Here is a 25,906-nt window from a genome sequence, read left to right as displayed (position 1 = left end):
GACTGGGCTCAGGCTCATAGGCGCCTGGAGAAGCGACCGAATGTTACCAGGCGGGCATACTTACAAGTGAGTACTCCGTAGAGGCAACATGGAGAGTTTTATGAATGAAGGGTGAGCGGAGCTTGTCTTCCATGGGTTGCCAGGCCACAGGCGGCACTTGAAACGAATTGTATTCCAAACAGATACGAATCCATATAGGCGAGAATCTAGATCCATCCTGCTGTCTTCCAGGAGGCATAATTAAGCGCCCGAGGTCCGACAAAGTGCATCTGTCACGACTCATGACCAGAGACCCCGATGGGCCAATGTCGTCATAAGCGTGCTAAGTAAAATTACCCCAAGCTGAGGCTGAGGCTGGATCTTTTCAGCTCCAGAATCCAGGCACTAAACTTCCGTAGTCTGATTGGGATCGTGATCGAGCTCGACAAATGCAGTCTGGATCGGCCAAAGGGATGGGATCTTGATCCCTTGACAAGTTGACATGTCTTGACTATGTTTCTCATGTCTCTCGTCGCCCCCATATCCAGAATCTCTGTCTCGGCAGACTGACACTGGAAGCTGGGACCCCTTTCATGGCTTCGTACTTAGACGGCTGCAGGCATGAGGATGGCCCGGCGACGGCGCCAGCGCCGGCAGCTCGCAGTGGTCACTTGGTGATGGAGCAGACGATCCACGGAAAACCACCGCTGTGCCTTGTTCTGCAAGCCAATTATTGGCACTCAAACATCCAAGGGGCTATATGCGTCGCCTTTTATTATTTTCTCCTTTACTCTGCCGACGGGGATGTCACAAGCCAGCTCCGCTAGTTCAGCCATCCAGACAAAGCGAGACTCGACGATATACTCCAGCGGCATCTCCAGGGCCGATGGCTCGATGCTACGTTCCTAGATAGTCGTCGTAGTCGCAGTAGATTAGGCACCTGTTTCTCCACCAGGCACTCTTAGTACGAGGCCACCCTGGTATAGACAAGTCATAATCTCGTTTCTCGACCCTGTTATCTGTCCGTTATCCAGGGTTGTAATTGTCTGAGTCCTGAGTCCTGACTGTGGATCTGCGGATATAAAGAAAAACCGTCAAATTATTACCAAATTTTACAAACAGAGCAAAACGAAAACATAAAATTCTCCTCTCTGCAGCGTCATCTTCTCTTCCTCATCTCCAATCCATTATTCTGCTCTTCAAACGCCCTCGGCCAGGCGGTACCAAACGCATTCCTCCCTCCTCCCTTTGCCCAGGCGTCCTTCCTCCGCCAGCCTCGACCGATCCCTCGACCACCCCCTCTTTACCTCCCCGAACCTCCTGCCATCCCAACCGACGATTATAGGACTATGTTCTGAACCTGGCCTTTTCTCTACCGAACCCTCCTCTCTCCTCCGCCCACTCCCAGGGCTCCGGTCTCCTCGACGCCTCTCGTTGAACGTCAATGACCCTGTGGAGGCATACATTATCCGTTCGGCAGTCTCCCTCCTACCGATCCGCCCCTCGAACATTCCTGACGGCTCCGAGATATCTGGACGTTCTCCGATCAGAGGGGTTGCCTGGCAGCTTGACTTGAATGGTTGCTAGGAGTACACCGTTGCTGACATGAGTTGGGATCAGCCTATCCACAGGTATGCTGCCTTCATACACTTATCGGGCTCTAGTCCTCGGTGTATTACCCGATACTCTACTTTTCCCTTTTGTCTACATTGCCTTCTTGTCCGTTGCTAGTCCCCCCCACGCGGATATCTCACTGCTATTAGCATGTGTAGCATGTTGCTAACGGAACCATCGGTCCTCCTTAGCTTCAGCTATCCCAACGGTGAACCCCAGACTCCGACGAGGACTCCCCCCACGAGCTTCTTCAGTGACGCTGCCTTCCAAACGCCAAAACTCGAATCCAGCTTTTTCGATCCACGAGTCACATGGGACACCTCCGATCCATACGCTTCGAGCCCTGAGTTCTTCCGCACGCCCCAGCGGTTTGGGTTGAACAGCCCCCGGTTGCCCGAACAAAAGTCGGCTCAAGTTCTGGGGTCTCCAGAATTACACAATGCAAAACCATTGAGCTCTCAGGTCGAGACTGCTAGGAAGCGTCGCCCATCGAAACCTTATGGACACTGTGAAGATGGCTCCAGGACCGTCGAGTCAATCAGATCGGCTGCCTCCATGCAGACCCCTCCGCCAAGTAGCGCCTCGAGGACAAAGGTAACGGAGTTTGGAGGTCTGAATAGTGCGGGGCGTCGGCCGCCGGCCGCGAGTACAGCGGCGGAACACCTGGAGACTCCCAGCCGAGTCATGGGCGCCTCTCCCCGGTTGTTCGGAGACCTTCAGTCGTCCCCGGACCCGTTCCAACTGGGTTCGATCAATCCGTCAACATCGCCCTTCTTTCCGCAACAGAGGCTGTTCTGGGACCATGGGCTCGACCAGCACACAACAGATCTGGCTTTGTCCGGGAATGAAGGCGGCTTGTTCGGCTCGGCAACTGCAGACTCACTCCACGCGAGTACAACAAATCCTCCACAAGAACCTCAGATCCCGCAGTTACCCCACATCGACAGAAACATGGAGCTTTCCGACTTTAGCAACACCATTTACGGCTTATCCTCTGGTGCTCCAACCGACGCTGCCTTGTTTCCCGCCCCCTTTTCCACCTCTCCTCGACTCCCATTACCAAAGGCAGAAGACCCCGCCCTGTTCCTAAGCTCCCCTGCACGACGATTCGGAGGGCATCAGCCTACCCCGGAGAAGCGGTCATTCTCGAGGCAACATCGGCAACCGTATCACCACCAAACAGAGGAGTTCAAACGGGAAGAGCTCCGACGGGCTCAGGGAGTCAACCTTCAACTCTCCGAAGAAGAGGACGATGACTACACGCCTCGGCAGAATAGGCCTACATTGACTCGCAGCCTCACTGTCAGTGCAGTGAATGCGTCTCGCCCGGGATCTGGTGGGGCAATGTCTTCTGCTAGTGGCATACGGAAGAGCCCGTCAAAAGGGCGATCGTCGCCGATCAAATCACTCCGTGCTCCGTTATCTAGATCCAACTCGCTGGCCAGTGGCTTTCCACGACGATCCCAGTCAGTAGTCTTGAAAATTGGCAAAGATGGCAGAGCGAAGACGGAGATGCAGCCTGTTCTTGAGGCATCAACTGGGCTGACGGATCCTCTAAACAGCATGGATATGGGCGGCTCCCCCACAGAGAGCGAGTATGATTCGGCAGAGTTTCCGGAATATCCTCTGTCTAGCAGCCGCAATCCTTCGTATGCCTTCTCAGAAGCCGGGAGATCTACGATCGCTCGGAGTGACTCTGGCTCACGGCCCCCTTCTATGGGCTCTCTCACTTCATCTCACTCAGGCCGAGTCTCTCCCTGGGCTACTGCTCCTCGAGGCCCGGCCAGAAGGCCACCCTTGAAAGCTACGCTGGATGACTGGAAGAGGACCCCGAAGAGGCAGACCTCGATGTTTCCAGCCGATTTATCATATAGCAGCGCGGCTTCCATGTCTGGCAGTTTTGCTGACATAGAAGAGGACACTGGCGATGCCCAGCATGCCCTTCGCAAAGTCCTGCAAGACAAAGGCCGGATACCGAGATCACAGACCGTTGCAAGCTTTGGCTCCCGATCGCATCGCTCACTGCAGTCATTGGCACAGCTCCAGTCGTCCCCTCCTCGCTTCGGCACGGAGCTAGACTCGGATTCTCGAGAAACAAACACCTCTCCCACGACCGTGACCGACCCTGACCTTGCAACTCCCTCCACCGACCGATATAGCAATCCAAGCAATGGAACCAGGTGCGTCTGCAACTCAATGGATAATGGTGGCCATTTGATGATCCAATGGTTCGTTTTTTCTTTCCTGCATCATCATCTCGAGTACTAACGATTGTGCAGCGAATCGTGCAGCCACTGGTTACATACGAAATGCGTCGGCCTGGAACGGTCCAACCTCCCCTCCGTCTACGTCTGCGTCTTCTGCGCGCAAACGCCGTCTCGGAAAAATCGAGTCCGTGTCCCAGCCAGCGGTGTCGGCCATGCACCGACTTCACCACTCGCCCACAAGTCGTATCGATTTCGATAATAAACATGTACCTTTACGGTAGAGATATGCCTCAACTCGCGTCGACATCCTCCTACAACTTCTCATATGCATTTGTAATGAGCATTTTCTGTCCTAGGAAAAGGACTACCTTTCACTACCCTGCCGGGTCTCAATTGTTCAATGTGCACCATGTTAGACATCATACCCATATCATACCCATACCCATACACTTTTCTTTGCGGCATCATGCGGATGCAAATGTATGCAACATACTGTGTTTCTCCATTTCCTACTAATTGCTAGTATTGGCCGGCCACGGAGGATAGGATAGCATACCTGTATCTACAATGTCTGACAGAACGAAACAAAATAACAAGACAATGCTACTAACAGCAAAAGATCTTATACTGTCATCGGCTGAATTGTGTAAATGCGCTATAATAATACCCTTGAACTACAACCAGCGGGCAACTGGCCTGTTGTGTCTTGAATGACTCACCCTTCACAAATCTGGCTAGGTGCCACAATTGCTCATCGAAAGCTATATAACCTCCTGGAGATACCTAGAAAGTCCCTATCTTACTTCCCTCCATCGCATCTACAAGCCCATCCGCTCGAACAACCAATAACACCCACCACCACAATGCCATCCCAAACAAACCCCAATACACAAGATAGCCTAGGCTCTTCTCCAAATCCCACAATGAGCTTCCAAACCGCCCGCCTCTCATTCAAACCCCTGTGCCTCTCCGACACCGTCGCCCTCCATGAACTCCGTACCGAGCCCTCGGTGATGAAGTGGAGCGTGCAGCATGTTCCCGATGCGAATCTCCAGCAGACGGAAGATTGGATCCGGCGCTCCATTGGCCTCGACGAGACCGGTTCAGATGCAGAAAAAGGCGGGGCGAAAAAGGGCATGAGCCTGAAGAAAGGCAAGGGCATCGTCTTCTCAGTTCGGGAACTTTCATACCTACAGTCCCGAAAAGATGGAGATGGAGAAGAAGATCGGATCATCGCCGTAATCGGGATCAAGGAGTCTGAGTCGCCGGTCTCGGGGAAAATGCAGTACGAGCTCGGGTATATGTTTGTGCCTGGGGTTTGGGGGAAGGGGTACGCGAGTGAAGCTGTGAAGGGGATTATGGGCTGGTGGTTTACGTACCTTGACTCGTTCGGTACTTCAATTGCGAAGTCGGAGGCTTCGGGCGTGAATGGCGGAAAACAAGGAGATATTGAAGATGAGGACCGGGTATATGCTATTGTTGCGAAGACGAATGGCGCCAGTATCAGGGTGATGGAGAAGTGTGGCTTCCGGGTTGTCGGACAGGGAGAAGAAGATGGCAGCGGGTTAGAGCTTGTTGAGTTTTGTATTTCTAAATCTGATTTGGCGATATAGTGAGCTGAGTCTTGAGCGAGAACAGACGTGGCAAGGAGTTGTATAGAGGGTATAGAGGAAGGGTATATATATATACACATAGAAACTGTCTACGACAGTCAAAAACAGCCAGTCAGTCAGACGAAGAGAAGCATCTACCATAAAGGCTATGCAGAATAAAGAGAGAACCTGTACCATATCGACGCCGTAAAGGTGAATGTCCCGCGCGAGGTTGAACCACATCTGTAGGTGACGCGAGATAGATATCACGAAAGAAGTTAACATGCCCATATCGCGTAAATCCAGGCCAACCCTGTGCGATGTAATCGCTAGAATAACGTCCATGTCCACCCCCGTAAAAGTAACCATCCCGGGCCTTGATGTCTTGCTTCAGCGGCCAAACTCCAGAGCAACCAGTAGCCGATATACTCAGGCGGCTGGTGGCGACCCATACATATTATCCAAAAAATGCCATCGTAACTCGAACTGTACCCATACACAATAAGCCGCTGGTATCCGTGCGTACCAGCGATATATCCAATGCAAGATAAGAAGAAGATCAAACTCCGAAAAAACGCCTTTTGAAGTCGAAATGTGCCAGGCCGAATATAAGCCTATGCTAGAATGCTCAGCGCGGCTGACCGTTGCGCTGCAACTGTTGCCCAATCCGCAGAGCTTCAGTCCCATCATCCGTGATTGGTTCTTTAAACCACGCATGCTTGAGGGCATCCTTGGCGGTAATACGCTGCTTGGGGTCGTAAACGAAGATACGTTGTAACAAGTCCAGGAATAATCGGTAGAACTTGTTATTCGTTGGCATGAACGACTGAGACAATCAGCAAACCGCTTAGTAATTTTGGATACGAAGATGACATACTGTTAGTCGTCTCATAGCCTGGACGTATTTCTTCGAGGCTCGGGTTGTCTCTTCGTTTGGGTAGTCAAGACGGTTTCGAACGAAGTACCTAGAAAGTCAGCCGTGCTCATATTGTCATGGTTAAGGGACTTACTTGGCGGCTTGATTCTGGTTGCCATTCCGGCTCCCTTGCATCACTTGACGTACGAGTTTTGCGTCAATGCGCTCTCCAATGACAGCTTCCATCATGGCGAGGTGTTCAAGATTATCATGTGTTTGGAAAAGAGCATCGCCGGTAAAGAACTCGACAAGAATGCAGCCAATACTCCAGATGTCACATGGGAAGCTCCAGCCAAGGTTGAGAATAATCTCGGGCGCTCTGTAATGCCGCGTGGAAACAACGGAGGAATGGTATTCATCGTCAAAGGTGGCAGAACCAAAGTCGATCAGGCGAATCTCGCTATCCAGCAGAACACGCCTTTGACGCGCATTCCGAGATATTGCAGTAGAGGATGAAGGGATAGAGCGGTTGTAAGTAAAGGTTTGATAGGCGTTCTTGACAAGGAGAATATTCTCCGGCTTTAGATCTGTATGTATGAGGTTAAGGTCGTGAAGGACTGCACCAAAATTAGCTAGAGTTTGAGGATTGTAGCACAGAGACTTACAAGCCACGCTGGTGAAGAGTTGCCGAGCGAAGTTCTGAATCTGGCTGCTGGGAAACGGAACGAACCCGTTGCCCTTGAGAAAATCAAAAACACTCTGACCCAGCAGGTCTGTGACGATACATATATGGTTCCGGTAATCGAAGCAGTCTCTCAGGTGGATGCATTTGTTTCGATTGCTCTTATCATTAGATGCCAAAGTTGAGAGTACACGGAGTTCGATTCGTGATGCGTCACGGTACTTCTGTATAGATCGTATTATTTTGATGGCACAGCGAGTTTTGCGTTGTTTGTCATATGCTTCGACGACCTTGCCGAATGTTCCTTGCCCTAAAAGTTTGACTATTGAGTCTTCGCAAAGTTAGCAGCGAAATTATTAGTCGAGAATTTGAACTGCTCACATCGGTCGGTAATAGGAGTATTAGGATTGACGATGTAATGGCCATCGTCATCATCGTATTTCTCACCCCTGTTCGCATACTGAACCGAGTAATTAGCAGATGAAAGCCTGATGAATGCAACCGAGTACTTACAGAACGAACAACGGGTACGGGCACATCCTTGGCCTTGATAGGCGGCTTGGGAGGAGGTATGTAGCTCAAAAAGGCATCGGTTGCCGTTTCCTGCTCCAATTTCTTTTGCTGATCTCGAACAGACTTTCGCGTCGCTACCCGCTTTCGCTTCTGGCCGACATTGGCGTCTTCATAATAAGCACCGTTGCTCGCACCAGAGCTGCCCTGTGACAGGGACGTAGGGGCAGTGGTGTGCAACGACGCTGTGCGGTCTGTCGAGAGGGAGCCAGCAGACGACTCTTCGCCATACTGCTGGGGGTTTATGGAAAAAGAGGGACGATCATAGTAGCCTAGATCGTATGCCGTCTCGATACCGGTGCGTCGTTTCTTACCCGCCGGCTGCGGAATGTTGCCATTCGGAGCCTGAGCGGTGGATGCCGCCGGGTAAGTACGCGACGCGGCGGCAGTCTGGTCAGGAGGAGGTGTATCATCAATGACAATAACCTCTTTCGGTAGCCCATTCTTGTAGAATTCGCCCCAATCCGGCTTTTTCCGCCTCCCGTTTTGAGTCGAAACTCCCGTGCTGGCAGGTTTCTGAGGCTGCGGCATGGCTGCGGTGGTTGTAGGTGTAGAAGCTGCGGCGACTGAGTGAGGAGACTGAGTATACGGAAGTGCAGCAGTCGCTGAAGGGACGGCGTAAGGATAGACGGCAGGGTTTATGTGCGGAGTGGACGTGGCCGGATACGAAGGATTCGGTAGGTACGTTTGATGATGGGGAAATCCGTAAAGTTGCTGATGATGCGTAGGATGTGTGGCGGTAGCAGTTGACGGCGTAGACATGATGGTTCAGAGAAACCGTCCGGTCGTACGAGCGGCGGATGGGGGTGAAGAGGAGGAAGGGTACCAGTGGAAGAGAGAAGAGAAGAGAGGAGGTCGTCCAGCGTCACTGGTAGTCCGCTGTCGCCCTCAATGAACACGGAGACCTCGACACGCCAGGCCGGAAAGACGGGGATTCTCGCGAGAATCCCAAAGTCGCTGGGTGAGGGAACTTGGATAGTGAATCCAGTGAAGCAGACAAACTGCAAGAAGGCAGCAGGCAAAGTTTGAACGGGAGGAGACGTGACGAGCAAGGAGAAAGTCAGAGAGGCGTGGGGAGTGATGCGAGGCGGTCGGTCGGGGCAAGAAAGCGTTGTGGTCCGCCCGGTAAATGAGGTCTACATGACAATTCCAGTCCGGTTATTATTTATTTTCTAAAATAATAGAGTGCATGAAGCAATAAAGAAACAAACACCAAATTTCTAAATCAGAATTGACCAGCGTTGTTGGTGAAAGAATTGTTCATTGTTCAGCTTTAGATACTAGGGTAGAGTTGATGAGGCGACGGGATCGCTATACCAGAATCGCAAGAGTGCTGGGGGGTTGGCTCGGTTATGGCTTCGGCGCACGTCCGCTTGAAAGTACCTACGAATTCCAAGAATAATTACAGTGAGCCCTGATGGACACGCTGTTCAAGAGGGTTCAGGCTCGAGGAATAATGTATGATATCTTCCCTCATTTCCGAACAGTTCCCCCTTCTCCTCGTGGTTTCGGCCTGCGATCGCCAGAAAATAGCATTATTAATGTCAGAACATGGCCACTCCGCTATTTTCTCGCGGGGGCTATCTGAAAATAGCCCAAAAATAGGGCAGTGTTTTCTGATTACCGTCGCAACGACTCGAAGTCGTAGTAACATTTCGTACAGGCTGGCGTAGAGTGCTCCGGAGGGTATTTCAGATGGTTCACACTTCACAGCCAGGCCTTATAGCAAGCGAATCTGGACCCCTAACGCAAGACAGAAAGAGAGACGCCTTGGGTAGAAAGTAGTGTACTAGACCTCCTGATACTCGCTTGTTTAATTCCACCCTCAGCCGTGAGGCAGTACCGGAGTCGAGAATAATTCGTTACTCCGACTCGTCAGCAACACGGCCCATGCCCGAACGGTTGAATCCCATTTGCCTATGGTTGGCGCATCGACAATCGAAGGCGATCCCAGCACCTACGTCTGAGGTGCATCCCGCTCGCCGAAGGCCGCATGTTATGCGTTCTCGAATCCGTCCTCGCGCTGCAAAAGATGGGCCCTAAAACGATCTGGTGAGTCTGGGCGAGGATCGGAATGATTGGCCTGATTAGAATTGGATTGACACGCGGTGCAAAGTGGGAACCCCTCCGCCTTTGAGGTCTCGCCTTCTGACATCATCGTTCATTCAGTTCTGAGCGCGTCAATTCGTGGCAAAGACACGGGCTCTCTTTATCCGGCGCTCCGCCGTTCACTTGGTCGCGTTGATCATCGCTGCGAGGTAGGGCACAAGGCCAAAAATGCCAGGGCTTACTCCGTAGAGGCAATTTTCCGTCTCGAGTTTCAAAGCCACTTCGCGATTGCTGATGGTGTCCTTCGCGTCCCGGAGTTTACGTCAGAGCCCTAACCGTATCCGGAAAGGTCGCAAACTACCCTTAGGTACGGTTGCTGGAGACCTTCGTAGGGACGGACTCAACGCTATGGGGAAGCGTCATAGGGTTATGCTCTATCTACGCAGAAGTGTACACGAGTCAATATTTTTCATTTACATTGTTTAATAGAGCCACCAACGACCAAGATCTTCGCAGGGCAACTGAACCGAGCGCCTTGCCAAATTCCGTGCGAGTAATTAAACCACGATAGAAGGCGAAAGAGTAGGGAAAAAAAAAGCCCAAGGATGATGCAATGATCCAGGAATCATTAGAACTGAATGGTGCAAGATGCAGGCGAGAAATAGGATTAGACACGTAGACTGTAACCCCCGACTGATGTACCGCAACGCCAAAAAAAAACCACGGTCCTGCGCAGTGCTCATGCGGAACGTAAAAAAGTAAGGCAAGACTGTTCAAAAGCAATAGGAGTCAAGGAGACGGAGTAGATGGTATCAGTCTGCCTTGTCTTCCTTCATGTCTTTCGAATATCCCTTTTGTATATGCCTGGCCGCTCTTCCATCGGACTCCAACATGAAAAGGATATCTCGGACCTGTATCCCAGCTCCCTTCTCCTTATCCTCCCGCCAGGCCCCCAGCCGTTTTGTGGGAACCGTTGCAGGTTCTCCGGGACGTGCTGCCTTTTCTGTATTGGCGCTTGGTGTAGACGGGTTGATGCGCGATGGCGTGGAAAAGCCACTCCCAGCAGTAGGGCCACTTTTTAGCCACGAGTATTTCTTCTTTTTGCCAAACATGCCTCCCGACATCATAGTCTGAGTGGCCATGCGTGCCGTTTCAACAGACTGTTGGTGCTGCTGCGCTTCGTTTGCTTTTGCATCCTGTAACTTTCTAGCTTCCTTCTTGGTGAGTCCTCCTTTACCGATGGTGGGAGCCCTCTCGCCGATTGGAGTCGAAGCACCAGATCCGGGTACATCCATTGGATCAGGTCTGGGGGTTCCACCTTCTCCTAATATCGCACTAGCGGTGCGCTTTGCGCGTTTCGCTGCTCTTTTCTCCTCATAAGACGCATCCTTATCCACTAAGGACCGATATTTTTCTGCAAGTATTTGGGCTACTGGTTGCGAATCTGGGTGCGGCCCTATGTCACTGTCAGTAACTTTTGGTTTTCATGAGTGCGCGGGACTTTACTTTTGAGAGATGGCGTCTGAGGACCGGACGCCCCGCCGTTCACGTTATCACTTGTCGAAGCTAGGTCTTTCCACTCAACAGGAACCATTCCATGCGAATGAGCTCGCCTGCTTCTGGCAAGCGATGAAGAATAATCAACCACAGTCCGTAGTCGTTCCTCGCAAGATATCGAAAGAAGATTTAGAATATCCACAAGAGGCGCGCCTTCCTGGTTCAGAATGGTCTGGCCAGTACGCACAACTGATGAGCCATCTGGCCCAGTGACCTCAATAGGCTGCGGACGACCGGGTACTGGGTGAAACAAGCCCTCCGCGGGTATGCGAACTCCAAGGTCAAAGCCACGTCTCTGAAGCCTTTGTTCCAACACCTTCGTCAAGAGAAAGGGCTCTTGTAAGTGGTACTGCGCACGTCTAGCTGCTTCGGTATCTTCTCGAGTCGGCTCGTTGGGGTCGACGAAAGGGGCAAGAGGCTGGGTTGAGGCTTCGGTGTAGAAGGAATCTTGGGTACCGGGAGGTTTGTATTGTGAGGGTTCGGTGAAGCTTGTGGGCGCCGAGGCCGTTCCAGTAGTTGATGTTTGTGAGGCGAAAGATGTGTTTAGAGGAGGGGGTTGCGGTTGTTGTTGAGGGAGCGGCAACTGAGGTCGTGGTTGTTGTTGCGCCTGTACGCCGGGGCCAGAATAACTGCTGGTGAGAAATGCCTCTTCTTCCCTAACATCGATACCAGACGATGCCAGAACATCCGTCAGATCTGCTGCATCCGTAGGCTTGTCAACAGGTCGCGACGGAGGGCCCATGACGCCGGGTGGTGGGGGAGCTGGCGACTGGGCTATCCCGTTTGTGTTTGCCCCATTCACGGCAAATGCCTGGTTGTTGGGTAATTGCAAGGTCCCGAAACTTGGTGAGGCGTAAGGCGACTGAGCAGACTGAGGATGAGGGGAGAGGCGTTGTCGCTTGTTCGGTGGTGGAACACTGCCATTCATCGGCGAGGGGGCGGGAGAGGGAGAGGAACCCGGAGGGGAGAAAGACTGCTGAAACTGCTGTGTTTGCGCCATTTTGACTGCGGCCCCTAGCCGTGAGCAGATTCTTTGTTATTACGCGATGGTGTTCGATCAAGGTGTGCGCTGCTTCCGCGGACAGATTGGATGCTTTGCGCGTGAGTTGAACCGTGAAGCGGACTGCTGATAACCGCCGCCGCCGCCACCTGTAACCATCTCAAGACATCGGGTCCAAATTCCAGTCGCGATAGTCTGTCGGTACGAGCTGCCGAGCGAATAGATAACCTCTGACGCGGCGGAAATCTGGCGTTGGTCGGGATGCTGGCACGGACAGGGACGACGAGGTTTGCTTCCGCGACGAGCGGATCACGTGGCTTATGTAAGTGAAGCTCCTTTGAAGAAACCACCTCATGAATGCACTTCTCCTTGTCACTTGGTGACAAACAGCGAGACTCGACCAGTGAACTTCTACCGGCCGTATTCTTCGCTTGATATCAATTCTTTTGATTGCGCGGAAGTTCGTTTGTTTTGCAGCGCATCCATGGCTCGCAAACACAGCGCGAACTGAGACGCTTCATCGAGCTTCGTCTGGACATTGTCCTGTTATCTAGTTACTTTTTTTTGCCTCTCGTCGTCCTATACACTAGTTCACCTATACTTTTGTGCGTTAGTTGCTGGGCACGCGTGTTGGCATGGCGGCGAAGCGAAAAGCTGCGGCGATGAACGCCGTCGACGACGAGCCCGTTGACCCGTCGGACGAACTGGCGTTTTATTGCTTAGGTGGTGGTAATGAGGTTGGACGGTCGTGTCATATCATTCAATATAAGGGGAAGACTGTTATGGTGTGTATTCTGTCCGGCATACCCCTTAGCACTATCTAATCCGAGGCCAACAGCTCGATGCCGGCATGCACCCTGCGAAAGAAGGATTCTCGGCGCTTCCCTTTTTCGACGAATTCGACCTGAGCACGGTGGATATACTTTTGATCAGCCAGTACGTGGAAAACCCAGTCTCCTTGTTGCTCTCTTTCCTTCACATCGTGGGTGTGTCTGGATGCCATAGGGTTCTTCGACGCCTCGCGGGTGATGGCATGACAAAGCCACCGGATATCAATGGTGGAATAGCTCTTTTGGCAACCCGGCCCCTGCTTCTTCCATGTATACAAGAAACGCAATACAATTCAATATATCTTGTATTCGGTCACCATTCTCTGTATTCTGTATCATCCTTAGCGCGGGATTCATCCACCGGCCGTTCTTTCTCGACAGATAGACTAATAGGCGTTTGTCGCGTTACAGCTTCCACGTCGACCATTCATCCGCCCTTCCATATGTCCTCAGCAAAACGAACTTCAAAGGCCGTGTTTTCATGACGCATGCCACGAAGGCTATCTACAAATGGTTGATCCAGGATAATGTGCGAGTCAACAACACTGCCTCGTCATCGGACCAGCGGACTACTCTATATACGGAGCATGACCACCTGTCGACGCTGCCGTTGATCGAGACCATCGATTTCAACACGACTCACACCATAAACAGTATCCGCATCACCCCTTTCCCAGCGGGCCACGTGCTTGGAGCTGCTATGTTCCTGGTATCAATTGCGGGCTTGAACATTCTGTTTACAGGCGACTATTCTCGTGAGGAAGATCGTCATCTTATCCCTGCGACGGTGCCCCGAGGTGTGAAGATTGATGTCCTCATAACCGAATCAACGTTTGGAATCTCCTCCAACCCGCCTCGACTCGAACGTGAGGCTGCCCTCATGAAGTCCATAACGGGGGTACTTAATCGCGGTGGTCGAGTTCTGATGCCAGTTTTTGCGCTCGGTCGTGCGCAGGAGCTGCTACTTATTCTTGATGAATATTGGGAAACGCACCCCGAGCTGCAAAAGATCCCCATTTACTACATTGGTAATACAGCGCGAAGGTGCATGGTTGTCTACCAGACATACATCGGAGCGATGAACGATAATATCAAACGTCTCTTCCGCCAACGGATGGCCGAAGCTGAGGCTAGCGGCGATAAAAGTGTCAGCGCCGGCCCCTGGGACTTTAGGTTCGTCCGCAGTCTGCGCAGTCTCGAACGATTTGACGACGTTGGAGGTTGTGTCATGCTAGCATCGCCAGGTATGCTACAAACAGGTACGAGTCGAGAGCTTTTGGAGCGATGGGCGCCAAACGAGCGAAATGGCGTTGTCATGACGGGTTACAGCGTGGAGGGCACGATGGCCAAACAGCTGCTCAATGAACCAGACCAAATCCATGCCGTGATGTCACGGGCAGCCACTAGCATGGGTAGGACACGCATGAACGGCAACGACGAGGAGCAGAAGATCATGATCCCGCGTCGATGCACTGTCGATGAAGTATCGTTTGCGGCCCACGTTGACGGCGTCGAAAACCGGAACTTCATTGAAGAAGTATCCGCCCCTGTCGTAGTACGTATCGTCTTCCATCTTCCACGCCTCTGTCTCTGCGCTAACGTCCAATAGATCCTAGTCCACGGCGAAAAACACCAAATGATGCGTTTGAAGTCGAAACTCCTGAGTCTGAACGCTGACAAGACAGTCAAGGTCAAAGTCTACACGCCAGCTAACTGCGACGAAGTCCGAATTCCTTTCCGAAAGGACAAGATCGCCAAGGTCGTCGGAAAACTGGCGCAAACAGCACTACCTTCCGAGGACGCAGACGGAGACGGACCGCTTATGGCAGGTGTCCTCGTCCAGAATGGCTTCGACCTGTCGCTCATGGCTCCGGATGATCTCCGCGAGTACGCGGGTCTGGAGACTACCACAATAACCTGCAAGCAGCATATCACTCTCAGCTCCGCTAGCATGGATCTGATCAAATGGGCACTGGAGGGTACATTCGGAGCCATTGAGGAGATCGGCAGCGATCAAGACGCGAAGAAGGAAGATCAAGAAGAACAAGATATGAAAGAGGATGTTGATGAGGAGATCCCCATGGAGAAGCCCCAAACATACCTCGTCATGGGCTGCGTTGTAATCAGATACCACCCTCGCACCCGCGAGGTCGAGCTCCAATGGGAAGGAAACATGATGAACGACGGCGTCGCCGACGCAGTCATGGCCGTTCTCCTTACCGTTGAAAGCAGCCCAGCATCCGTGAAACGTACGTTCCCATCTGAAATATCAGTGCATTGTACCCTGCTAACGTACCTCTCCCAGAATCCGCCAAGCACAACAAACACCACCACCACCACCACCATCACGACGACACCGACACCGACACCGACACCGACACCCTCGACACCCTCAACCTCCTCAACCCGCACGCCGCGCAAGACGCAGAAGAACGCTTCGCGCGCCTCCTAATGATGCTCGAAGCCCAATTCGGCTCGGACATTGCCCCCATCGAGCGTCCCCGCCTCCCATCCACAAACGCAATTGCAAACGACGACTCAACTCCAGCGAAATCCGACTCCGAGCAGTCCGAGGAATCGAAAGCCACAGACCCAGGCACCCTATCCAAATTCGAGCTCGCAGAGCTCGCCCGTCTCCAAGCCCTGGGCATCCCGGTCCCGGGTATCGAGATCAAGGTCGATAAGCATGTTGCGCGGGTCTGGCTGGAGGACTTGGAGGTTGAGTGTGCGAATGCGGTGCTGAGGGATCGCGTGCGGGTTGTCATTGAGCGCGCTGTTGAGACGGTCGCGAGTATGTGGTCTGTTGGAAAGGCGGCTTCAAAGGCTGTTGCGAATGGGAATGGGGGAGCAAAGGGGATTGCCGGTGCGGATGAGGGTGTGTCGAAGCCGGGTTTGGAGGTTGAAGCGAAGGCTTAGGTCTCTTATTTGCCTTATGCATGCTATGTATCTGTAATATACGGTTTTTATTGAATTCTATCCATCATGAAGTCACCGTCATCTTCGAAAGAATCCCAACCCTAATCAGTAACCAAATTCAACGCAACCCCCCGGAGCCCTAAACCTGAGCAAAGACCTCGCCAAGGACCTTTGCGGTCGTGTCGACGATAATGTCAATCTCCTCCTTCGTAGTATTATAAGCTGGGGAAATGATAACGTGGTCGCCGCGAATGCCATCGACTGTCCCCGTGCAACCATACAGCGAGATGCCGAACTCAGATTTCAACCCTGTCTCCTGGATCTTAAACGCCAGCGCGGTCTTCGGGTCAAAGGGTTCTTTCGTCTCTTTGTCTTTGACAAACTCGATCTGCCATTGAAAGATAGTCAGTATCTATACTCCGCGTGCATACTCCAGGTGAGGATTCTATGGATGAATAGACAACTTACCCCCCAAAACAAGCCTTTCCCCCGAATATCCCCAACATACTTCATTCCCCCAAGAGCCCCCCGCAACCTCTCCTCCAAATACTTCCCCATAACCCTCACATTCTCCAACAGGTTCTCCTCCGCAATAACCCTCTGCACCGCCAACGCAGCCGCACAGGAAACCGGATGCCCCTGGTACGTCTGGCCATGCCGAAACGCACCCGTGCCCTTGTCAATAACCTGTACAACCTTATCTGAGATCAGGAGGCCCGAAACAGGCGCGTATCCGCCGCCCAGCGCCTTCCCGATGGTCTGGAGGTCGGGCACGACGCCTTCTTGTTCCCAGGCGTGGAGCGTACCGCAGCGGCCCATGCCGCTCATGACCTCGTCAAGGATGAAGAGGGCGCCGTGCTTCGCGCAGACGGATTTCATGGCGGCGAAGTAGCCTGGTACGGCGGGGACGCAGCCTAGGGCCTTTTAAGTGCGTATCAGTATCACCGCCACACACGCTATTAAGACAGTATAGAGGGAAAGAAAGGGCAAGAGAACGTACCGCTCCAACAACAGGCTCCGCGATAAATGCGCAGACGGTAGCCGGACCGACTCGCTGGAATTCAGCATCCAGCTCGTCCGCAAGTCGGGCGACGTAATCCGCGTCTGACTCGCCGTCTTTCTTGCCTCGGTAGGCGTAGCATGGTGAGACGTGGGAAGTGTTTTGGGATAGTATAGGCTCAAAGGGCTGGCGGCGGAGGACGTGGCCTCCAGCTGCTAGGGCGCCTAGTGTGGTGCCGTGGTATGAGGGTTTGCGGGCGATGAAGCGTGTTCGTTGCGGTTGGGGAGTTGGGAGTTCGAGGAAGTACTGGCGGGCGAGCTTGAGTGCTGCTTCAACGGCTTCAGAGCCTAGAGAAATGAGTTAAAGACGACCAGGATAGACCAGAAGTAAGAAAAATATAAGGAAATGACATACCAGAGCTGACGACAAACAGCTTGGACAACTTCCCGCCAGTCGAGTCGACAAGCAAACGGGCGAGCTCTTCGGAAGCCTCTGTCCCGAAGAACGCAGTGTGGCAGTACTCGACTTTCTTGAACTGCTCCATGATTGCTTGAGCGACTTGCTCGTGGCCATGGCCCAAACAGGAAACAGCTGCGCCGCCTGTGGAGTCGAGGAACTTGGTGCCGTCTTCGAGGAGGAGGTAGCTGCCTTTGCCGCCTACAGCCTTTTTTGGAACGAAGCGGGTGTCTCGATGGAGGACGGCGCTTGTCATGGTAGGGGCTACTGATTGTCAGTCATTGAGAGCTTGGTGGAGTATAGATTGTTTGTTTGTACCTGTATTTGCTTTTGCTTCAAAGCTCATTTTCTGGAATTGGTGGAAAATCCGTTATAAGACGAGTCCGATAGAGAGTTGCTTTGGCTTTTAGTTTCTGCTCCGTTGGCAGTTGGAGAAGCAGGCCTTTATAGCCAGGTTGGAGGCTACAGCACTAACTGCGATCTAATGCTATCTAAAGCCGGGGAGAACTGTAGAGAACCCGAGGCTCTGGTTGGCTGACCCCGCCGTAAGCACGGGCCAATCAGGTTGCCCCACTCAAGTATACCACTGCTGCTGTAATATGAGAGGCGAAGGGGGTAGGAATGCTTATCTAATGCCAGTCGGATGATCGTGTATAAAGTTGAAACAATCATTATAATATTATCACGGGCCATGGTTTTAAAACGGCGGTAAGATTACCGTAAGTTAAAAGCTTAATTGACGAGGAACGCAGGAAAATACATCCGCGTGGCGGCTTATTGGATTAACGCCTCATGCAACATCCAGCTATCGCTAAATAAACGCCAATCAGCCGTTGTATAAAGACCTTCTTTGCCCGTATGGAACACAAAGGGTCATCCCAGCATGGAAAGATGGAGCCCATGCGGTGTCAGAAGTGCTGGCAGCTGACCGTTTGAGTGACTCGAAATCCAAAGAAACTGACGATTCTACAAACCAACCATGCCCGTGGCCGTCAAAGGGGGAACAAAGAGGTTAGCTTGTTTCATGCTTGCCAGTCTGTCCCTGTAAAAGCCCTGTGATTCGTACGTAATATTGAGTCGAGAGCCATGCGCAACTCAATTGCGAGTCGAATCCCTGCTTATTTCTGTCTCTCAGTACTCGATTCGAGGCAATAATCAACGCCGAAGCCCGAGGCCCGAACCTTGAGAAGAAAGCACAACTAATGTAGGCGCTATGATGCACATCACGTTGTACTCTGCCCCTTTTGACAGATGCGTTCCCCACTGTCGCTGACAAACGTCTTTCGTGCTCTCATGGAACGCCTGCTAAGATACCGTCAGCAGAGACCAAAGATATAAAGCGAAGCGGGGTCTGGCAGATATCCATACTTTCCAGCACAATCACTTACGAAGCATCTCATCCAATCCCATCCAACCCCAACATGAGCCCCAGAAAGGTCATCGTCTTTGGCGCAACAGGGGCCGTAGGTTCTGCTGCCGCTCGCACCGCTCACTCTCACGGTGCCAAAGTCTTTCTTGCTTTGCGCAACATCTCGAAACCGGTCCCCGGCTTGAGCGCCACCGAAGAGCAAAATGCCGGATATGAAAGAGTCCAAGCCGACCTCACCCAGCCAGATACTGTCCACGATGCGGTATCCAAGACTGGTGCTACCCATGCCTTCATTTACGCGGCCATGGGGGCCTCGTCCGACCATCTATTCTCCACGGCCGAAGCACTCAAAACGGCAGGGATCGAAAGCATCGTCATGCTGAGCAGCATTGGTGTGCAAGGCGATCTTCGTGCGATCCAACCAGATAACTTCAGCGGATACGCCCATGCTCAAGTCGAGCTTTCGCTAGAAAGTGTTTTCGGGTCGCAGGGATACGTTGCAGTTCGGCCTGCATTTTTCGCAAACAACTCGCTCTGGTGGCAGAGGCAGATTGTCGAGGATGGTGAAGTAAAATGGGCGTTCCCGGACAGCAAATTTGACTATATCTCGCCGGAAGATATTGGTGCAGTCTGCGGGACAATCCTCGCGGGAGCTTACGAAGGCGGGCACGAATCTCCAGTCTGTTTGTTTGGACCAGAGATAGGCCTGTCCGTCGTCGATGCCATTGAGGTTATCGGACGCGTCATCAACAAACCGGTGAAGTTCACAAAGGTCAGCCCGGATGAACAAATCCAAGTGTTGGTTGAAAGGTCCGGGATGCCTGAGTTTATCGCCCGGATCGTGACAGGACAATTCGCAAGGGACAGTGAGAACAAGGGAGAAGGGGTTGGTGAAATAACTCCAGAGATCAGAGGGAATGTTGAGAGGTATCTCAAGCGACCAGCGATGCGCTTTTCCGAATGGGTGGAGCTAAACAAGGACAAGTTTGGCGCCTGAGCTATGTTGCACTTCTATCTGTGTCTGATGAGATGCTCATCCATAGTCAACCTATTTCCTCATTGTCAAAAAAGATTGATTAGTCGCGTGGGAATAGCATTGTCTGTGCAAATGACTTGGCAGTAGAACTTGTAAGTTGTAGGCTTGTAGCTATAGAAAGCACGCTAAGCCCAATTAGTCTCCCGGCCGGTTAAAGGCCGGGGGTTCTATCTCATCGCGCCATCGCGGGTACTATATTGCTCATCAGCAACACCCACGCTGGAGGGTCTTTCGAATCAGATCGCTTCAATTTATTGGCTTCAATGCTGAACGGGTCCTGCTGTTATGGGAGACTGAAAGATCGACTCGTGCTAAGGACCTGTTGTGATCCAGGCCCCCACGAGATTGGGCCTTTGCGATTCGCAGCCGTCATCACCATCATCGCGTGAACAGTATCCAGGATGATGTGCTTTCCGCCATGTGCGGTGCGCCATGCACGACGCACCGTTGACAGCTTTAAATGCCCTATCGGCCTCGAATGCGCCATGAACCGTGGTCGAGTGACGATAGCTTTTCATCTCACCCGGTCTTCCACATTACTCCTGGGGGAGAACCACGCTGCCCAGGTGTTCGCGCATATTACTCTTCTGTCTAGCGTGCCCTTAGCGAACAATGGCGGACCTGAAGGAAGCAAAGGGTTCCGACTTGGGCCCTGATCGGGAAAAGTTCGACAGCTCTCCGGCAGAGAGCCAGGTCGCAGACGACTTCGCCGACATCAGCGAGAAATCGCTTCTTCGAAAGCTGGATTATAAACTCCTTCCGCCTCTGACGATATTGTATCTTCTGTCGTTCCTTGACCGGAGTAATGGTATGAATTGGAAATCTTGCTGGACAGATACCTGTGCTAATCTAGGCTGTTCACAGTTGGCAATGCTCGTCTAGAAGGCTTAGCTGATGATGTTAACATGAGTACGAATGGCCATTTCAATCTAATGTCGAGCGAAGATACTGATGCATATTCCCACAGCTGGGAACATGTACCTCACTGGGTTGACTCTATACTTCATCGGTTATGTCGTGTTTGAAGTCCCCTGCAACATTATCCTCAAGAAAACGACTCCGCGGATATGGCTCCCGACGCTCACTTTGGTTTGGGGTATCGTGGCTACACTTCTTGGTACAGTGCAGAACTATGCCGGCTATCTTACCTCGCGAACTGGTATGCCCTAGTATGGTTAGGTTGACGGACATCGCTAACATTTCTGTGATAAAGCGCTTGGTATCGCCGAAAGTGGTCTATTCCCCGGAGTCGTCTTCTATCTGTCCATGTGGTACAAGCGTAACGAACAGCACTACCGCGTGGCATTGTTCTTTAGTGCTGCGTCCCTTGCAGGTGCTTTTGGTGGAATTCTTGCATGGGTTTGTACTCCAGATCTACTCTGCCTGGCGCAACATATTGATTTTCTTTCAGGGAATTGCGCATATGGACGGTGTCGGAGGTTACGCGGGTTGGCGGTGGATCTTTATCCTGGTATGCAGCAAATGGCACATCAGACGGATAGCAGTATACTAACTGGGCGCAGGAAGGATTGCTCACGGTAGTGATGTCCGTTATTGCGTACCTATGGGTCTATAATTACCCAGCTACCGCGGAGTTCTTGTCGGAGAAGGAACGCAGCTTCATCATCTTCCGCCTAAAGAACGATAGCGATGCTACGCGCGAGGAGAAATTCTCATGGGCGGCTGTTATGGATGCCGTCAAGGACCCCAAAGTCTGGCTATATGGACTCGGCTTCCACTCAATGTCCCTTCCCTTATATACCTTGTCCTTATTCCTGGTAGGCCTCCCTTATGTCCGGTTTTCAGCCTGCGTTGCTAAACTTAAATAAGCCTACCATTATCAAGGAACTCGGCTACAGCGCAGCCAAGGCTCAGCTTCTCACTGTGCCTCCTTATGCTTTGGGGTTCGTGACGACGATTACTGTGGCTATCCTGTCTGAGCGCACCAAGCGACGGGCTCCATATATCATGGGCTCGTCAGCGTTTGCTTGCATTGGTTACATCATTCTCCTCGCCGGTCGAAAGCCAGGTGTTTCATATACCGGGACATTCTTTTGCTGTGCAGGCATATATCCTGCCGTGGCAATCGTCCTATCTTGGCCGGCCAACAATGTCTCTGGCCAGACAAAGCGAGCCATTGCCAACGCTATGCAAATTTCTATTGGTAACCTCGGAGCTGTCATTGGAACACAGCTATACCGAACGGAAACGAGCCCCCGATACTACCTGGGGCATGGATTCTCGTTAGGGTATCTCGTGGCAAATATCATCGTGGTATACATTTTGTGGCAGGTCCTCAACCGCGAGAACGCCAAGAAGGCTGAGATTAGAGAACGTGAAGGTCTTCAAGCGCTAATGGGTGACATTGGTGATGCGGAGGGCGAGTTCCAAGGTGACAAGGATCCTCGATGGATCTTTCAGACATGAAACAGCCTTGGGTCTTTTATTTTATGGGTGAATGTGTTGAACCTTGGAATGCTAAGTGGGGTTATGGTTGCGGATTTGACCTCCGCAGAAAGACATGTCTGATGATGAGCAATAAATATTCTCTTTGATCAAATCTATCAGTCACCCTATGAATAGTACAGGATTCTTAGTCACTGGCCTTCTTTATACTCAAAAATAAAGTTGAGAAAGAATTGTTGGTGAAAGAACCCTTGAGGCATTCACTTCGAGTTTCAGGCAACCATTCCGAAAAAGGAAAGGCCGGGATTGAGTCCTTCGTCTTATAAAGTGTCAGAAGTAACTCGTCTTTCATCCCAACACCATCTGAGCCAACTCCCAGGAACATGGAATCTTCCAACGGCAATATGGAACCTGTAACGTCGGGCTTACAGACGGCAATCTCAGGGAATGCTGAATCCAACTACATTCGAAATCATCAGTACACGAAGAAAGTCGCACCCAATTACTACCCCGACATCCATTACAGTGGCCTTTCCCAAGTCGCCCCAGAGCCTGTTGGGTCCGGAACACATCCCTTTCGAGAAGGCGAATTCGTCAGTCCAGGGTTTTTCCAGCAGGTCGATCCCAGCATCTTCACACTACCACAAGCAGAGGCCGAGTGGTCGTATAACATGCGCCGCACTGCACAACGGATATTACCATTTCTCTACCTAGGACCATGGAGCTTCCTATCGGAAAAGCAGTGGCTCCGAGACGAAGGCATTACGTTGCTCCTGGGTGTACGCGATAAACGATTCGCACAGTCGCGACTTTTCTCGGGCCAGAAAGCCGCTGCGGATGTGGGGATTGAAGCGGACTCTTTAGACGTCGCTGATGGGCAAGATCTCATCGCCAGGCTTCCGCAGGCAATACGGCGCATCAACGACCATATCTATCCCACAGCGGACTTCGTGCCCGGCGCGCCAAATCCGAAAAAAGTCCTTGTGTTCTGCGAGACTGGAAACGGGCTGTCCGCGCTGGTCGTAGTGGCCTACTGCATGGTGATGCTTAATATGTCGCTCGGCCAGGCGATGAACTTTATTCACTCTCAGCGGTTCTGCATCGATTTCGAGGACGGTCTGAAGCCGATGCTGCTGGCGTTCGAGGGGCTCTTGGAGGCGAAGCGGGACGTTGAAAATGCGAACAGATCTGTCGGTGCGAACTCGTTTCTGGCCGCTCCGGTGGTGACGCTCTCGAAGAAGCGGAGCTTTGCCGATCAGGAGGAGGACGAAGTGATGGATTTTGATGGCGAGGAAATGGAGAGGAAACCTACGGCACCATTTCAGGATCGCTGGGAATAGCTGCGCTACGAATTTGATTTCTTCGCCTGAGGAGATACCCCGATCTCGGTGATGCTTTACGGCCTTTCGTTTCTCTGTATCTTTTATTCTCTTTAGCCATATAACCAATGCATGTGTTGGCCGGGCGCCAGGAATTGGCCGCGAAAGGAATATTCTAATTGGGACTTTAGTGAATAGTAGCAGTGAAATTAGGAAGAGGAGGCAACGCTCCCACCATGCCGGGGCAGGTAGTCAGTCCTTCACACAACAAGTGAATTCTGGTATAACACCTCCTGAGCTCCCGCTACTTCCTTATTTTCCTTCTTCTTCTTCATAGCCATGGACCAAAGCTTCGGTTCTGCACAACTCCTTGCTACCTACACTCTATATCTTGCTACTCTTTCGCTTAAGCATCGATGGTAACAGCAACAACTCCTAGATCTCTATCTATACCACATAACACTCATTCACTACATTCGTTTGTCATCATCATCAACAGCCACTCCTTATCTTCTCGTCTCTCACTTTTACCATATCATCGCCTTACGCCCTCTCAAGCGGGCAAGAAGCGCAACCAGCGAGCCTCAACACAATGCACATGAACCTCCGAAAGACCATCCGCCTGCCTCAGCGCTTCAGCCCAGACCATCTGTATGGCCCCAGGTCTCGGAAACTACGCGGCGATGACACAGAAAGGCCGCCGTTAGTTGAATACAACCCGAACCTACCCCCCGCCGCATTCCCGACGCTCGATACGCCACGGACTTCTAGACAGGACCACAACACTCAGCAGGAAGGCAGCGACGAGGACAGGCACAATGGACCCATTCGAAGGAACATCAGGAGGAGCCTGGACGACCTCTGCAGACTGACGAACCCCGAAAGCGAGCGAGATACGTCCCCGAATGCCCATGTGGAAGATATACCGCCGGACCAGCTTGACAACCACATGGCAAGCAATGGGGACCTCAATCCCGTCTGGGTGAGCAACATGGCGAGCATGGCCGCTGCGGATCAGGATGCTGCTGGTGGTATGGACATGGAGGATACTGATCTGGAGAGTATGGTGACCGGCAAAACTCAGGTGAGTGGACTGCCTGATCCCGCGCAACTTCTGACCAGGCATTCTACCGGTATAGAAAGCGTCCACTAACACATCTATTCCAGACTCCTCCAACAGCACTTCTAGATCCCATCTGGTCCGACCTCTCATACCGAATGAAAGCCGAGATATTTCAGAACCTCTTAGAGCGCTTCAGCTACCCTGCCGTGTGCCGTATGCTCGGCCTGACAACCGCCGAGCGCGATGCCATCGAAGATACTTTGAGCGACCGCCGGAGCCAAGAAGAGTCGGAAAACAAGCATCTGGATGCAATGCGGGAAAAGCAACTAAATGACCTAGCGAGGATAGACAACAGTTTCAGGAACCAAAGCCGATCTTATCAGCTTGCCTTCCGGAAGGTTTCTCGTCAGACGTTCCGCGGGTTGAGAGAATACATCGAGCCGGAGGTAGACTTCTTTGCCTGCGGACGGGCCGAGCTCAAGATCGCGCAGACTTTCCTGCGCAAACGAGGAATCGAGGCCAAGTTTGCGGGGACTTGGGGGAACGACATTGCCTTTATTCGGACTCTAGAGACCGAGACGCCTTTTGGAATGTTTGGCTTGGATGGAGCTCCCGGTCCTAATATCGTTCCCTTCGAGTCCAACGAAGCGCAACCTTCAACGTCCCCCACAACTCCTAACTCACAACCAGAAACACCCCATGCCTTCAAGGATGCATACTCAAACTGGCTCGGAGACTCACCGACTAGCGACTCACCTCGACCCATCCGCCACAACCGCGACTCCGTCACGGCTAGGAGATGGCTCGAACAGTACAACGAAACAGTCGATAAGGAAATGCATCACGGCGCGGAATCACGAAGACAGCTACCTGAAAACTCTGTGCGTCAAGACCGGCAATCGCTTTTGCCTGGGAGCTCGTCTGCTAGGATGTCGAACCCGCGCGACGGCCACCCAGGAGAACTAGCCCTAAATAGCAGGCTGCAGCACCAACAACAGCGGCCGCAGCAGAACAACCAGATCAACAGTCCACAGAGACCAGATCCAGGTCTTCAAGTCCCAGCAGCCCCAATACCTGCAACGAATGACCAAGATACGCATAGCTCGCGCCTCTTTCATACCCCGCGATTAGACGGCGATCTGGAGATGCATGAGTATCATGATCCTGATGAGACCGAGGATGAGTTTATGCATTGGGACGAAATGACGATTTTCCCGAACTGAATGTACTCTAGCTCTAGAATCTATGAGAGAATCGACAGTTAAGTTTAACAATTTCATTCAGCTATCCGAGTAGCTATTCAAGCGATGCTATACTAAACCATGCTCTCGTAGGGTATACAGTGATGCAAAAGCAACAACAAAAAACAGTAACAGCAGAATAAGGTATATACAGCATCGAAACC

At 52.1% G+C, this 25,906-nt stretch overlaps 10 protein-coding genes across 10 annotated transcripts; 7 read left to right on the top strand and 3 right to left on the bottom strand.

The window, feature by feature from the left end:
* Positions 1–1,752: 1,752 nt before the first annotated feature.
* Positions 1,753–4,059, top strand: DSM5745_06721 (PHD finger domain protein; the record flags this gene model as incomplete). Its single annotated transcript, XM_026748737.1, has 2 exons — positions 1,753–3,821; positions 3,873–4,059. 2 exons carry the CDS (start codon positions 1,753–1,755, stop codon positions 4,057–4,059), a joined length of 2,256 nt encoding a protein of 751 aa, XP_026603041.1.
* Positions 4,060–4,723: 664 nt separating this feature from the next.
* Positions 4,724–5,413, top strand: DSM5745_06720 (GNAT family N-acetyltransferase; the record flags this gene model as incomplete). The annotated part of the gene is made up of 1 exon (XM_026748736.1): positions 4,724–5,413. The coding sequence occupies one exon, from the start codon at positions 4,724–4,726 to the stop codon at positions 5,411–5,413; it is 690 nt and encodes a 229-aa protein (XP_026603040.1).
* A 607-nt stretch (positions 5,414–6,020) lies between these two features.
* Positions 6,021–8,262, bottom strand: DSM5745_06719 (putative protein kinase (Lkh1); the record flags this gene model as incomplete). The annotated part of the gene is made up of 6 exons (XM_026748735.1): positions 6,021–6,218; positions 6,270–6,357; positions 6,403–6,865; positions 6,914–7,261; positions 7,312–7,390; positions 7,444–8,262. The coding sequence occupies 6 exons, from the start codon at positions 8,260–8,262 to the stop codon at positions 6,021–6,023; spliced, it is 1,995 nt and encodes a 664-aa protein (XP_026603039.1).
* Positions 8,263–10,361: 2,099 nt separating this feature from the next.
* Positions 10,362–12,106, bottom strand: DSM5745_06718 (uncharacterized protein; the record flags this gene model as incomplete). Its single annotated transcript, XM_026748734.1, has 2 exons — positions 10,362–11,005; positions 11,056–12,106. 2 exons carry the CDS (start codon positions 12,104–12,106, stop codon positions 10,362–10,364), a joined length of 1,695 nt encoding a protein of 564 aa, XP_026603038.1.
* A 635-nt stretch (positions 12,107–12,741) lies between these two features.
* On the top strand, positions 12,742–15,852 carry ysh1 (cleavage polyadenylation factor subunit YSH1; the record flags this gene model as incomplete). The annotated part of the gene is made up of 5 exons (XM_026748733.1): positions 12,742–12,891; positions 12,945–13,042; positions 13,348–14,491; positions 14,546–15,185; positions 15,242–15,852. 5 exons carry the CDS (start codon positions 12,742–12,744, stop codon positions 15,850–15,852), a joined length of 2,643 nt encoding a protein of 880 aa, XP_026603037.1.
* Positions 15,853–15,991: 139 nt separating this feature from the next.
* On the bottom strand, positions 15,992–17,654 carry DSM5745_06716 (aminotransferase, class III; the record flags this gene model as incomplete). The annotated part of the gene is made up of 5 exons (XM_026748732.1): positions 15,992–16,240; positions 16,321–16,773; positions 16,853–17,199; positions 17,267–17,572; positions 17,627–17,654. 5 exons carry the CDS (start codon positions 17,652–17,654, stop codon positions 15,992–15,994), a joined length of 1,383 nt encoding a protein of 460 aa, XP_026603036.1.
* Positions 17,655–18,729: 1,075 nt separating this feature from the next.
* Positions 18,730–19,674, top strand: DSM5745_06715 (NmrA-like family protein; the record flags this gene model as incomplete). The annotated part of the gene is made up of 1 exon (XM_026748731.1): positions 18,730–19,674. One exon carries the CDS (start codon positions 18,730–18,732, stop codon positions 19,672–19,674), a length of 945 nt encoding a protein of 314 aa, XP_026603035.1.
* A 651-nt stretch (positions 19,675–20,325) lies between these two features.
* On the top strand, positions 20,326–22,140 carry DSM5745_06714 (allantoate permease family MFS transporter; the record flags this gene model as incomplete). The annotated part of the gene is made up of 7 exons (XM_026748730.1): positions 20,326–20,521; positions 20,578–20,622; positions 20,681–20,872; positions 20,927–21,072; positions 21,125–21,184; positions 21,237–21,491; positions 21,544–22,140. The coding sequence occupies 7 exons, from the start codon at positions 20,326–20,328 to the stop codon at positions 22,138–22,140; spliced, it is 1,491 nt and encodes a 496-aa protein (XP_026603034.1).
* Positions 22,141–22,502: 362 nt separating this feature from the next.
* Positions 22,503–23,459, top strand: DSM5745_06713 (uncharacterized protein; the record flags this gene model as incomplete). Its single annotated transcript, XM_026748729.1, has 1 exon — positions 22,503–23,459. One exon carries the CDS (start codon positions 22,503–22,505, stop codon positions 23,457–23,459), a length of 957 nt encoding a protein of 318 aa, XP_026603033.1.
* Positions 23,460–24,030: 571 nt separating this feature from the next.
* Positions 24,031–25,724, top strand: DSM5745_06712 (uncharacterized protein; the record flags this gene model as incomplete). Its single annotated transcript, XM_026748728.1, has 2 exons — positions 24,031–24,522; positions 24,606–25,724. The coding sequence occupies 2 exons, from the start codon at positions 24,031–24,033 to the stop codon at positions 25,722–25,724; spliced, it is 1,611 nt and encodes a 536-aa protein (XP_026603032.1).
* Between the last annotated feature and the right edge of the window lie 182 nt (positions 25,725–25,906).

The sequence above is a fragment of the Aspergillus mulundensis genome (assembly GCF_003369625.1).
Source record: "Aspergillus mulundensis strain DSM 5745 chromosome Unknown scaffold_6, whole genome shotgun sequence".
Taxonomy (NCBI): Eukaryota; Fungi; Ascomycota; class Eurotiomycetes; order Eurotiales; family Aspergillaceae; genus Aspergillus; species Aspergillus mulundensis.
The sequence above is the reverse complement of the archived record's forward strand: the minus strand, read 5'-3'. Positions and strand labels throughout refer to the sequence as shown.